The sequence below is a fragment of the Elgaria multicarinata genome, chromosome 3, assembly GCF_023053635.1.
Source record: "Elgaria multicarinata webbii isolate HBS135686 ecotype San Diego chromosome 3, rElgMul1.1.pri, whole genome shotgun sequence".
Taxonomy (NCBI): domain Eukaryota; kingdom Metazoa; phylum Chordata; class Lepidosauria; order Squamata; family Anguidae; genus Elgaria; species Elgaria multicarinata.
In genome coordinates, this window is record NC_086173.1 from 155,244,785 (window position 1) to 155,257,676 (window position 12,892).

A 12,892-nucleotide genomic window follows, 5' to 3' on the forward strand; every position below is an offset into this window, starting at 1 on the left:
CGGCCTGCCGGAGGAGACTCGTCAACTTAACAGTCTACTAGCATTCAAGAAAGCTATCAACCCTGATCTCTTCCGGCAGGCCTATCCAGGGGGATTTTAGGATGTTTTATTATGGTGCCTGTGGGCACCCAACAGGCTCTCTGCCCTCTAACTTTTATTTTATTTTGAATTAAAACCCCACACTAGAGGCCTTCAAGAGGCAGCCATTAGTCAAGGATGCTGTAAGGTGGATTCCTGCACTGAGTGCAGGGTTGGACTCCATGGCCTTATCGGCCCCTTCCAGCTCTACTATTCTAGGATTTTTTGATTCTATGAACACACACCCCAACAACAGGGAACCTGGCCTGCTGCAAGTGAAGAGCTGCCCTCCACGGCCAACCTTGCTTAGATTCATGGGCAACTTAATTTTCTTTTAGTCCCAGCGGTTTGCCTTCTGGGAAATGAATGGATTTTTTTGACTAGCTATGAATGGCCAACCCATGACATTCCCTCAAGATTCCCTCAAAATTGTGTCCATGGATGTGACCATGGACACAAACAGCTTGAGGTGCTTTTGGGAAAGCTTCACCCATTGAACTCCTGCCTGACGTTCGACAGTCCAAAGTAAGTTGTTAAAAAAAGAAGTAGTAGTACAGGACTGCTCTTCTTTTCTTCCCCCTCCACTGCCCCATCTGGTGGGTACCTGGTGGTCACGATTGCTTGAGTAGAGCCCGTTGAGGTTGGTGTAGTGGCAGTTGCGGTACCACCATGCGCCACGATACGAGACGGCGCATGAAATGATGAGCCGATTGGGGTCCCGGTCCCGGGTGGAGAAGACGCTGCCCGAGTGGTAGCTGAACGCGTCACCTGTGGGAGCAGAGAGGCGGTGGTGTCAGGAGAGCGAAGGTCTCTCCCTGTTATGCCCCTGGCTCAACCCTGAATTCTCTGATCCCACAATCCTGTCTCAACAATTTCCCTGACCCACCTCACTCCAAAAATATTTTTTAAATCTGTGGAGCACATTGGCCCCGTTCAGAAGACACCTTAAACCACGGCTTTAACCATGGTGAATAAAGCAAAAGTCCTTATTCACCATGGTTAAAGCCGTGGTTTAAGGTGTCTTCTGGACACGGCCTGGCTTTCTGGCTTAACCACCATGGTTAAAGCTGTGGTTTAAGGTGTCTTCTGAACACGGCCTGGCTTTCTGGCTTAACCACCATGGTTAAAGCCGTGGTTTAAGGTGTCTTCTGGACACGGCCTGGCTTTCTGGCTTAACCACCATGGTTAAAGCTGTGGTTTAAGGTGTCTTCTGAACAGGCCCATTGTCATGTAGTGGTACACATACATGGGGGGCAGCCAGAAAATCTGAGGAGCGGGGGAAGGGCTGTTATAACCCCCCAAATCCTTTAACCCCCCAGTGCCTTTTGAGTCTGCTGTCAAGACCAGAAGCTGAGATAGGCATCGAGAGTTTCTAAATGAGGCTGTTAACTGGTGTTAATCCGATGTATCTACTAGCAGCTTCGTCGCAGAATTGACACCTGAGCACTACACGAGGAGCATTTCCCTTCCTGTTTTTCTGCTGCGTAACCCCTAGGTGGCACTGTGGCAGAGCAGAATAGCGCAAATACGCGGGACAACGTTGCTCTTTCGATTCATTTTCACAATGACATGCCGCATTTCCCCAGCTTTAAAAAAACTCGCTGAAGTGCTGGCTAGACACAGAAGCCAAGTTGGAGGGTCACAACAACAGCTTCGACTATTGGGCAGTATAAAAATGCAATGAGTAAATAAATAAATCTAAAGAACCCTTAAACAACCATGAATAGGGAATGATGAGTGCATGATAAACGCCTCGTATAGTAAATCCCATCAGCACTAGCTGATCAGGTGAAGAAACCCTGCCTTGGGAAGCACTAACACCTGCCTGTCCTCTTTCTGGGCCGAATCTCTCTCTGTGTGTATATGTGTACATAATGCAGCCTTCCCCAACCTGGTGGGTTGGACTACATCCCCCAGCATCCTCTTCCATTCCCATGACCCATGTCACTGAGGATTCAAATCCCCCGCTGCAAGCGACACCGCCCCAACCAGCTGTCTCCCCAGGCGGTCCCGGGGGCCCTCACCAGCCGTGCCGCTGTAACTGCCCAGGTGCAGGCGGTAATAATCCGCAGGAGGATCCACGCGGAAATGCTGGTAGGTGGCATAGACGGACTCATTCTTGGCACGGAGATCCACGCGCAGTTCGTAGTCCCCTGATGTGGTCAACTGGTGCAGAGCGTCGTTCCCTGGGGCAAGCAGGAGAGCAGGATGAGTCCCCCCCGTCTTATCCTCCCCCACCCCGCAGATCACACGAATGTCGGGGTAGCATTTACATGCTTAATTTCCTCCAGGGGAAAGGCTCATGGTGCCTTTAGGGAAGTCTCTTTGCTTACAAGGAGAGAAATCCTCCCACCCTAGAGGCCTTCAAGAGGCAGCTGGACAAGCATCTGTCAGGGATGCTTTAAGGTGGATTCCTGCACTGAGCAGGGGGTTGGACCTGATGGCCTTGTAGGCCCCTTCCAACTCTACCATTCTATGATTCTATGACTCTCAGTAGGACTTATGGTAGATTTGAGAGAAGAGTCGGGGAGGCAGAAGGGAGACCAGGGGACTGTCTATATGCAGCCAAAGCCCTGCGAAGGCTGTGAATCAGCGCTGCGTCAGTTATGTGATGCAGCCGCAGATTCACAGGCACTGCAGGGCTTCCCCACGAAACTGTGCTTTGAAAAAGTCGGGGACTTACCCTGACTTTTTCAGTGGAAGCGAGGTCGGTATGGCTTTTCTGCCATCTGACCTCACTCCATTGCCATTCCGGGCAGGTGGTCCTGGTGGAAGGTGACTGGTGATTGGTCGCCGGAAACCAAGGAGAGGACGGGGGGGGGGGGGGCGGCTCTGGTACTCAGATGACCCCTGGAAACCCCGCGCTCCCTCCTCAGCATTGGGATTACCTGACGCCGCCCCGGGAGACTCCAACTCTGCTATTCTATGATTCTATGAAAGCAACGTATGTACATACCCAGCCAAAACTCCCGTGAGAGGTCGCCAAAGCCCTTGGCGTAATCCTGCCAGTCACGCCAGAAATCAGTCTCCCCATTCATCCGACGCTGGAAGACCTGAGGAGGGGGAGGAGGAGGAAGAACAAAACGGCATGGATTTTGTGCCGATGTGGGCAGGCATCTTTGCTGTCCAAATGAACCTGGGTGCACAGGTGTGTCTGCCGTCGCAAATATATACATTTCGTGCCAAGGTGGCTCAGATTTGCTGTCACGTACAGGAGCGTTTCTAGGCAGGCACGAGTTATGCAAAGCAAGTCCATCCGCGTATATTTGTTTTGCAAGATTTGTGCCGCTAATCACGGGCATAGGCAAAGCGATGTCAGGGGAAGCACTTATACAGGCCAGGCTAGGGTGACCGTACGGAAAGGAGGACAGGGCTCCTGTACCTTTAACAGTTGTATAGAAAAGGAACCTGGTGGAATACCCTCTTCATCGCAATAGTTAAAGCTGAGGAGCCCTGCCCGCTTTTGTATCTGGTCACTCTAGCATAGCTCCTGCAGCTTTAACTGTTGTGATGAAGAGGGAATTTCCCCAGGTGCTGCATGCATACCAATGACACTTGCTGAAATTCCCTTTTCTATACAACTGTTAAATATGCAGGAGCCCGGTCCTCCTTTTCATAGGGTTACCCTAGGCCATCCGACAAGTAAGTTTGGTACAATTTAGATCCCTTGGCCCCAGTCTTAGGCACAATCCACTTGAGCGTTTAAAGGGCTCCGTTAGAAGCCAAAAGCAGATTGATACTTGGGTTAAAATCATAGGTGTACGCAAGGGGTGTGCTGGGTGTGCCCAGGCACACCCAGGGCCGGTGCCTGGCTATTTTGCGCCCCAGGCAAGGTGAGCTGCTTTCACCCTCCCACCCCCACCCCACTCCACCCCACTGTACCCCTTCACCCCCACCCCAGGTAGGCGGAGACAGGCGGGGATGGAGGCCGCGTTATCTTTCCCTCACCTGAAGTCAGAACGTGTGTCCTGGCTTGGCTTCGGCTGGGCGGGACGCTGCGGTGGGGCGGGTGGCTCCACGTTCTGACGTCCGGTGCCGGAAGTCAGAACATGGAGCCATCCGGCTGCCCCCCCCCCAGCATCCGCCTGCCCCCCCCCCCCCCAGCATGCCCAGCTGAAGCCAAGCCAGGGACGCTGGGGTTGGGGGCGGAAGGGCGGCTTCAGAACGGCGCGCCCGGAAGCTGCCCTTGCTCGGCCAGAGTGGCCCTGGGAGTGGGAGGGCAACTTCCGGGCGCGGCGTTTGGCGCCCCCTTACCTTGGCGCTCTAGGCGGCCGCCTGACTGGCCTCTATGGCAGCGCCGGCCCTGGGCACACCCTAATGTCTCAAGCAATAAGCACCAAATTGAGGGGGGCATTGAATAGGGATCCAGAGGGGGATCCAGACGCAGTGGGAACGGCCCTCCAGCTGCTCTGCTGCCATACGGAAGAGCCGAGAGAGCACGGTCGCTCCTGGCAGCAGGAACGAAAAGGAATTGCTCCGCTGGGAGCCTCTCTGCCATCAGTGTCTACAGTGTCTAATAAAGAAATGACTACAAATAACGTCCTTTATAACTGAGTGTTCAATAAACGTCTGCCTTTAAAAAAAAACCCACCCTGGGTGCAAACTCTAATGAAATATGCTGTGCACACCTATGTTTAAAAAAATGCTATTGGAAAAAGCAGCGTAGGTTGGCGACCGCTGGCACACGCTTTCGTAGACCAGAGTCTGTTTCATCAGAGGCGTGGAAGGTCGTATTTAGAGATGTGCGAATATCCATGGATGTCGGGAGAAGAAGAGCAAGAAATGCGAGCAGCGAGGAGCGGGGAACGCCAGGACGTTTCTCAGCACAACTTTGTGAATGAATGATGCCCGTAATTATTTTAAAACTATCTAACCCTTAACATAATCATGATCACTGTCTGTATTTCTTGCATTTCATTCTCCTCTGATCTCACTGCTTACAATCCCCTCACAAGTGTGTGTGTGTGTGTATGTGTGTGCGTGCGTGCGCACACAACATTCATACTTCTTGGGTGACCCTATGAAAAGGAGGACAGGGCTCCTGTATCTTTAACAGTTGTATTGAAAAGGGAATTTCCGCAGGTGTCATTTGTATATATGGGGAACCAGGTGAAATTTCCTCTTCATCACAACAGTTAAAGCTGCCCTCTTTTCAATCTGGTCACTCTAGTATAGCTCCTGCAGCTTTAACTGTTGTGATGAAGAGGAAATTTCACCAGGTGCTCCATATATACAAATGACACCTGCTGACATTCCCTTTTCTATGCAACTGTTAAAGATACAGGAGCCCTGTCCTCCTTTTCATATGGTCACCCTACATACTTCCCCTTATAAAAAAGAAGAAAGCTGAGCTTCCCAGCTTGTAAACTTCAGTGGCAGACCAACAAAGCTTTGCACACGCAGAACATTGGCTGGGAGGCGCGTAGAGGATGCAAGATCCCCAATTTCGAGCATAGGTATGTGACCACCACCTTCCAGCTGCACCCTTAATACTCACTATCCAGCCTCCGCCATCCGTCTCCATGTCACAGTACACTTGCAAGGGGCGGTCCCGGTTGCCCCCCAGATAAATCGTTGTTACCCGCGAGGGTCCTGGCCCGTTTTGACTCTCTTCCGAGCAGTCCCGAGGGAAGGGGTACGTCAGATGCCCTGCCGAGGGAAGAAAGGATGCATCGATCAAGGGCTACCCTGGTATACACCAACCAGCATGTTCAGTCTTCAAGGGCCGATCTGCGTGTAACCAAAATGATACCACCCAGAGACGAGGAGCAAGTATCTGCAGTCCATGTTTTGCAGAAGTACAAAAAAGAGAGAAGGCGGCTGAGTGGGGTGAGGGGAACAGGTAGGGTGACCATATGGAAAGGAGGACTGGGCTCCTGTATCTTTAACAGTTGTATTGAAAAGGGAATTTCAGCAGGTGTCATTTGTATATACAGAACTGGGTGAAATTCCCTCTTCATCACACCAGTTAAAGCTGCAGGTGCCCTGCCCTCTTTTAAATCTGAGCACTCTAGTATAGCTCCTGCAGCTTTAACTGTTGTGACAAAAAGGGAATTTCACCAGGATCTCCATATATACAAATGGCACCTGCTGAAATTCCCTTTTCTGTGCAACTGTTAAAGATACAGGAGCCCTGTCCTCCTTTTCATAGGGTCACCCTATACCCAGAGTGACCAGATACAAAGAGGGCAGGGCTCCTGCAGCTTTAACTGTTGTGATGAAGAGGGAATTTCACCAGGTTCTCCATATATACAAATGACACCTGCTGGTATTTTCTTTTCAATACAACTGTTAAAGATACAGAAATACTGTCCTCCTTTCCCTAGGGTCACCCTCACCCTCAAAATCCCAACGAGGACTGAGGATGCTCAAAGGCACCAGAATGCTGAGTGAGTTGTAGGCGGGGGGGGGGGGGGGAATTGAAAACTGAAGGGAGGATGAGAAATGGAACGGTGGATTGAGGAAAAGGGCGTGGCTGGCGGGCTCCAACCCAGAACAGAAGCACACTCTGCACTGCAACATTCTCTTGCAGCTCCCACTTGTTAGCTGCAAGTGGCAGGAAGAGAACGTCCATCTTCAGGGAAAGTGCATTTTTGAATGCCCACGGCAGGAGGCATCCGGTGGGGTTGAGCTCACACTGTCCCGGCCTGCTTGTGACCTTCCCATGGTGCCCCTGATGCCCAGCCAATGGTGAACCCTAGATCCACCGCAGCAAGGCAGTCCTTAGTCCAGATGGACTAGGAGACAGAGGGACTCTCTCCTAAGTCCATCTGCTGCTGCGCGCTACTCTTTTAATCAGTTTTATGTATTTTATTAGGGTGACCATATGGAAAGGAGGACAGGGCTCCTGTATCTTTAACAGTTGCATAGAAAAGGGAATTTCAGGCAGTGTCGTCTGTATATATGGAGAACCTGGTGAAATTCCCTCTTCATCTCCACAGTTAAAGCTGCAGGAGTTATACTAGAGTGACCAGATTTAAAACAGGGCAGGGCACCTGCAGCTTTAACTGTGGTGATGAAGAGGAAATTTCACCAGGTTTCCCAAATATTCAAATGATACCTGCTGAAATTTCCTTTTAGATTTCCTGTTAGATTTCCTGTTAGATTCAAGAGCCCTGTCCTCCTTTTCATATGGTCACCCTAATTTTATAATATTTTGTATTTTATGTCGTTCCCCGCCTCGATCCAGAGGGAGAGGCGCGTAATCTCCCAGGCATTTAACAGCATTTAACAACACGTGACAACATATTTTGTGAACCGCCCAGAGAGCTCCGGCTATTGGGTGGTATAGAAATGTAATAAATAAATAAATAAATAAATAAATATGCTAAGTTTGTTTGTTTTTAATGGACCCCAGAACTGATGTTGTCTAAAATGGATACTGTTTTATACTGTTGTTTGTATATTTTTGATAATTTTAAATTTTGGGTGCTTTTTAATGTTCACTGTTTTTCACTTTTGTAAACTGCCCAGAGAGCTTCAGCTATGGGGCGGTATATAAATTAAATAAATAAATAAATAAATAAATTGTATTTATTTATTTATTTATTTATTTATTTATTATGTTTATATACTCTCTGGTATATAAACAGAAGCTCTCTGGGCTGTTTACAAGTTGAATAAAATTATTATTATTATTATTATTATTATTATTATTATTATTATTATTATTATTCAGCAAGTTGGGAGCCACCTCTGTAAACTCTTTAAGCTAGGGAGCCGGAAGATTTCCCTATGCGTTCATGGGACTTTGCAGGGGAGGAGAAGCTGTGACTGTCGAGGAGTTAATAGACTACATCTCCCATCAGCCCCAATGGGCGACATGATGAGAGCTGTAGTCCACTAGGGACAAAGGTTTCCTTACAGGCAAAGTCCCATGAATGCATAGGAGGGAATCTTCCAGTTCCGCAGCATAAAGAATTGGCCTGTGGAACTCCCTGCTTGCCGGCTCGCAGGTGTGCAGTGTCATTTTTTCCAGAAGCGCAGCGGTCCTTGCTCCCTCTTCCAAGGAGAATTTCCCCAGATGAGGCTGAAGTGATCGATGGCCTCTGAGGTGCTGGATTTGCATTTTGAATCCCCAAATGGTATTACCGCTGAACGGAAACCTGGAGGAGAGGCATTTGTAATGCGAATGAGCGTTCTGGCCAATGCTGGTCGCTGAACTCTCCTGGGTGAAAACGCCCTAGTAGGGCACAGCCTGCCCCATGATGAGAACGGCCCCCTCCCTTGATGGAAATTTGGAGGCTGTTACCGGTGGTGAAGGAGGTGGAGGTGGGAGCTGTCGGCGTGCCTCTCCTCAGTGCCTGGACTTGAACCTGGTACCGGCTGGAAGGAATCAGGTTTTGAAGTTCATATGAAGTGATGGAAGCATCCAAGGGGATCTCCTGCGGAGGGGAGAATGAAAGTGGGGTGGGGGGGATGAAAACAAAATGAGTATTGAGTCGTAAAGCAGCTTCTCCTAACCGGGCCCCCTTCAGATTCATAGAATCATAGAATAGCAGAGTTAGAAGGGGCCTATAAGGCCATTGAGTCCAACCCCCTGCTCAAGGCAGGAATCTGCCCTAAAGCATCCCTGACAGATGCTTGTCCAGCTGCCTTGTGAAGGCCTCTAGTGTGGGAGAGCCCACAACCTCCCTGGGTAACTGGTTCCATGGTCGTACTGCTCTAACAGTCAGGAAGTTTTTCCTGATGTCCAGCTGGAATCTGGCTTCCTGTAACTTGAGCCCGTTATTCCGTGTCCTGCACTCTGGGAGGATCGAGAAGAGATCCTGGCCCTCCTCTGTGTGACAACCTTTTAAGTATTTGAAGAGGGCTATCATGTCTCCCCTCAATCTTCTCTTCTCCAGGCTAAACATGCCCAGTTCTTTCAGTCTCTCCTCACAGGGCTTTGTTTCCAGACCCCTGATCATCCTTGTTGCCCTCCTCTGAACATGTCAGACTACAGATCCCTTCAATCCCAGCCAGCTTGACCAATGGGGGTGGGGGTGTCACCCTTCCTTAGACCGATGGCTCGTGAACAGTTCAAGTTGACTAGCTCTTGTTTTATCAGTGGGAACTGTGACAGGAGATGCTCTCCTGATAGCGGGAAATCTCTCTCCGAATCTCCTCGTCGTTGGAATGTGTGGCACACCTTTGAGCCATGGGGTGCGGGAGGGAAATGGTTTGCAGGCAGCTTTCTCTAGTTTGGACATGAAGACCAACAACCCCCAGGGGGTGTCTTTACGGCGCTGCGCTGGTGGCGTGTCCCTCGAAACCCCCTTGCTTGACCTCCCTCCGCTGCAACTCTGTCTTCTGCATCCTCGCCTCCCTCCAGAGGAAAAACTCGGGGTAAGTACTCGACTTTTCCCTCCCGCAACTTCGGCGGGAAGTCAGGAGGCGGGTGCGCCATTGCAGTGGCATCAACTAATTGACGCTGCACCCCCCCCCCCCCGTGGCTTTCTGAGCGTTTAAGACAGCCCCAGTTAAGAGGCAGCACGTGTCAAAACCCAAGTTACTCTGCTAGTATATTTCATCTTGAAAATGAATCACAGCCCTGGAGAGCCCTCTCAGGGTAATTGGGGAGTGGATAATAATAGCCGTGCGAGACGGTTAGGTACCTTTGATTGTCCGTACGGGGTTTCGTAACTCAGCAGGTACCCGCCAGGAGGGGCACGGGGGGGTGACCAGGTGAGGCGGGCGCTGCGAGGTGAGACCTCAGTAGCCCGGAGGTCCCGGGGTCCGTCTGCTCCTGGAGGACGATAAGAAGGTGGTGGGTTTTTTTTAAAGGCAGTAGAGTCTGGTGTCTGACTTGGGGGAAATCGCTACCCCTCCCAATGCTACGTGCTCCCTCCCAGCAGTGTAAAAACAGAGGGACCGAGTCAGAGCCCTGCCGAATCAAGCTAGAGCAGTGGTTCCCAAACTTTTTCAGGTCACTGCCCCCTTGGTTCCACAAACTCATGCCCAGCGCCCCCGACCCTACACTACAAAAATCATTATTCAGAATAGCGATTTTCAACGACCCAGTAGGGAAGATAATAACAATAAAATTCAAAACAGTAACAATTAATTGAATATTTATTCAAAACCCAATTACATTTTTTTAGTTTATTCAATTAAACATAATTGATGAACTTGATCCAGTGATATCATCTTTTCAAAGTTGCGCTTTTTATACTGTATTTCGTAATTGTGTTTTAAACTGTTGGGTGTTTTACTGTGGTTTTAATTTTTGTGAACCGCCCAGAGAGCTTCGGCTATTGGGCGGTATAAAAATGTAATAAATAAATAAATAAATAAATAATAAAAGTCTGATAGTCATTTAGCAAGAATATTAGATATCACGTTTAGTCACTAGGGTAGAGTAACCTCACTATCCTGTAAATTCTTAATGTGACGGATGGGCTTGATGAAGTGATACCAGTTTAAAGTCACTCAACGTGAGTCTTAAATCACCACATTTAGTAATCTGGAGTCGATTTCTTTGCTTGGGGAGAAGTAGGCAGACCACGCTAAAACCACGTTCCACCAAATATGATGTTGGAAATGCAACCAGGACCTTCTGAACCACTCTCCATAGTGCAGGATAGCGATCAGAAATTTCCTTCTGGAACCAAAACTCCTGGTATGATTTCTTAAACTTTGGCTTCAGCTCAATGTCATTTTGTAGCTCAATTGGCCCCTTTAAGTGGGAAGCACCCGCCGCAGGCTTGCCAAGGGAAGAAGGGAGGGAAAAGAGAGCAAACGCCTCTGTTTTGCAGCCGGCGTGGCGGGGCACACCAAGCAGGGTATGTGTCTCTTCATTAGCGTTTTGGAGCTTTTGAAACATTTCAATTCACCGTTAAAAGGGCTCTTCTTAAACGATATTAATACATGTGTGGATTCTTCTCCTATATGGCTTGGAACCAAACTACCTTCTCTCATAAAAATGTCCCTGGGTTTTAAGACCTTCTGGAGAGGCGCTTCTCAGAAAAGACCACCTCGAGCGCCCCCCCCTGCCGCCCCACCCTCTTATGCAATCCCACCGCCCCCAAGGGGGCAGTACCGCCCACTTTGGGAACCACTTGGCTAAAGGGTTACCTTGTACAGCAGTATTCTGCCTCCAGCCAAATTTCCCCTGCCAAACTCACAAGCGAAGCGTGACGAATCCCTTGTTTGTCTCTGACCATCTGACACCCCCAGTTGCCTTGAATGGGAGGCCTTGAAGGGGCCTTGTGTCGCCCGAGTCCCCCCTCCACATACCGGTGGTGAACGTGGCGCTGACTGGAGAGCTCCGGTTCCCTTCCTTCTCCCCGTAGATGCTGGTCCGATATTCCGTGTCCAGGCGCAGCTCCGACAACCGCAGCTGGACGCGGTTCCCCGGCACTGATTCAGAGACCCTCGGGCCTGGGGGAAATGCAGAAGAGATGGCATTGCACAGAAAAAGGCTAAGAACACGAGAGAAGGACCCTGCAGGAGAAGGCCCTCCATGGCTGCTCGCCCTGATGGCTCTGTGTTACCTCCAGGATCAGAGCCTGGATGCCGAGGTACATCAGCTGCTGGGGAACATGGGCAGGAGGGTGCTGTTGCGCTCATGTCCTGCTTGTGGGTTTCCCATTGCGGCATCTGGGTTGGCCAACGTGTGAACAGCATGATGGGCTAGAAGGACCCTTGGTCTCATCCAGCAGGGCTCTTCCTATCTTCTTAGGATCGGATCAGGAGTCCGTCTAGTTGAACATCTCTGGAGAAGGAGCCGTAGCTCAGGGGTGAAGCACACAGGCCTGGCGTGCAGAAGGTCCCAGGTTCAATCCCTGGTACCTCCAAAGAAAAAAGGATCTCAGGTAGGAGGGTCTGGAAGAGAGACCCGCCTGAGTCCTCAGAGAACTGCCGCCAGTTCAGAGGAGCTTGGGGGATGAGGGGTTAGATCAGTGGTTCCCAAACTTTTTCAGGGAACCGCCCCCTTGGTTCCGCAAACTCATGCCCAGTGCCCCCCTATCCTGCACTATAAAAATCATGATTCAGAACAGCAGTTTTCAACGACCCACTAAGGAAGATAATAACAATAAAATTCAAAACAGTAACAATTAATTGAATATTTATTCAAAATCCGAAGCACCCACCGCAGGCTTGCCAAGGGAGGGAAAAGAGAGTGAACTCCTCTGTTTTGCAGCCGGCGTGGCGGGGCACACCAAGCAGGGTATGTCTCTTCATTAGCGTTTCGGTGCTTTTGAAACATTTCAATTCACCGTTAAAAGGACTCTTCTTAAACGGTATTAATACATGTGTGGATTCTTCCCCTATATGGCTTGGGACCAAACTACCTTCTCCCATAAAAATGTCTCTGGGTTTTAAGACCTTCTGGAGAGGCGCTTCTCGGAAAAGACCACCTCAAGCGCCCCCCTGCCGCCCCCTTGCCTCTTAACGCCCCCCTATGCAATCCCACTGCCCCCAAGGGGGTGGTACCGCCCACTTTGGGAACCACTGGGTTAGATGTAGAATCATAGAATCATAAAGCTTCATCCGACGAGCGTCAACAAGCAGCTTCCATCATTTCTTCTGTCGCTGCTGCAACATCACTTCCTGAAAACAGGAAGTAATTAGCACCATAGAGTCAGGTAGGGGAGAGCTCTAACCGGACTTTTACTGGTCCTTTTTGCTGCGTGTCTTCAAGACGCGCGAGAGGCGGACAACGTCATGTAAATATTTCGTGAGTGCCCAATAACGAACGTGCATTAAAACGCTTGTCGGATGAAGCTAACGGAGTTGGAAGGGTCCTGTAAGGGCATCGAGTCCGACCCCCTGCTCAATGCAGGAATCCACCTTAAAGCACACCTGACAAATGGTTGTCCAGCTGCCTCTT

At 50.0% G+C, this 12,892-nt stretch overlaps 1 protein-coding gene across 1 annotated transcript in view; it reads right to left on the reverse strand.

The window, feature by feature from the left end:
* Positions 1 to 12,892, reverse strand: part of TNXB (tenascin XB) — a 170,508-nt gene that overhangs the window by 2,322 nt on the left and 155,294 nt on the right. Inside the window, exons 41-47 of the mRNA XM_063122680.1 lie at positions 11,296 to 11,439; positions 9,675 to 9,805; positions 8,330 to 8,462; positions 5,576 to 5,727; positions 3,035 to 3,131; positions 2,103 to 2,264; positions 683 to 846 (exon numbers count right to left, since the gene is read on the reverse strand). Of these exons, the coding sequence (XP_062978750.1) occupies positions 683 to 846; positions 2,103 to 2,264; positions 3,035 to 3,131; positions 5,576 to 5,727; positions 8,330 to 8,462; positions 9,675 to 9,805; positions 11,296 to 11,439 (983 nt within the window). The remainder of the gene's footprint in view (positions 1 to 682; positions 847 to 2,102; positions 2,265 to 3,034; positions 3,132 to 5,575; positions 5,728 to 8,329; positions 8,463 to 9,674; positions 9,806 to 11,295; positions 11,440 to 12,892) is intronic.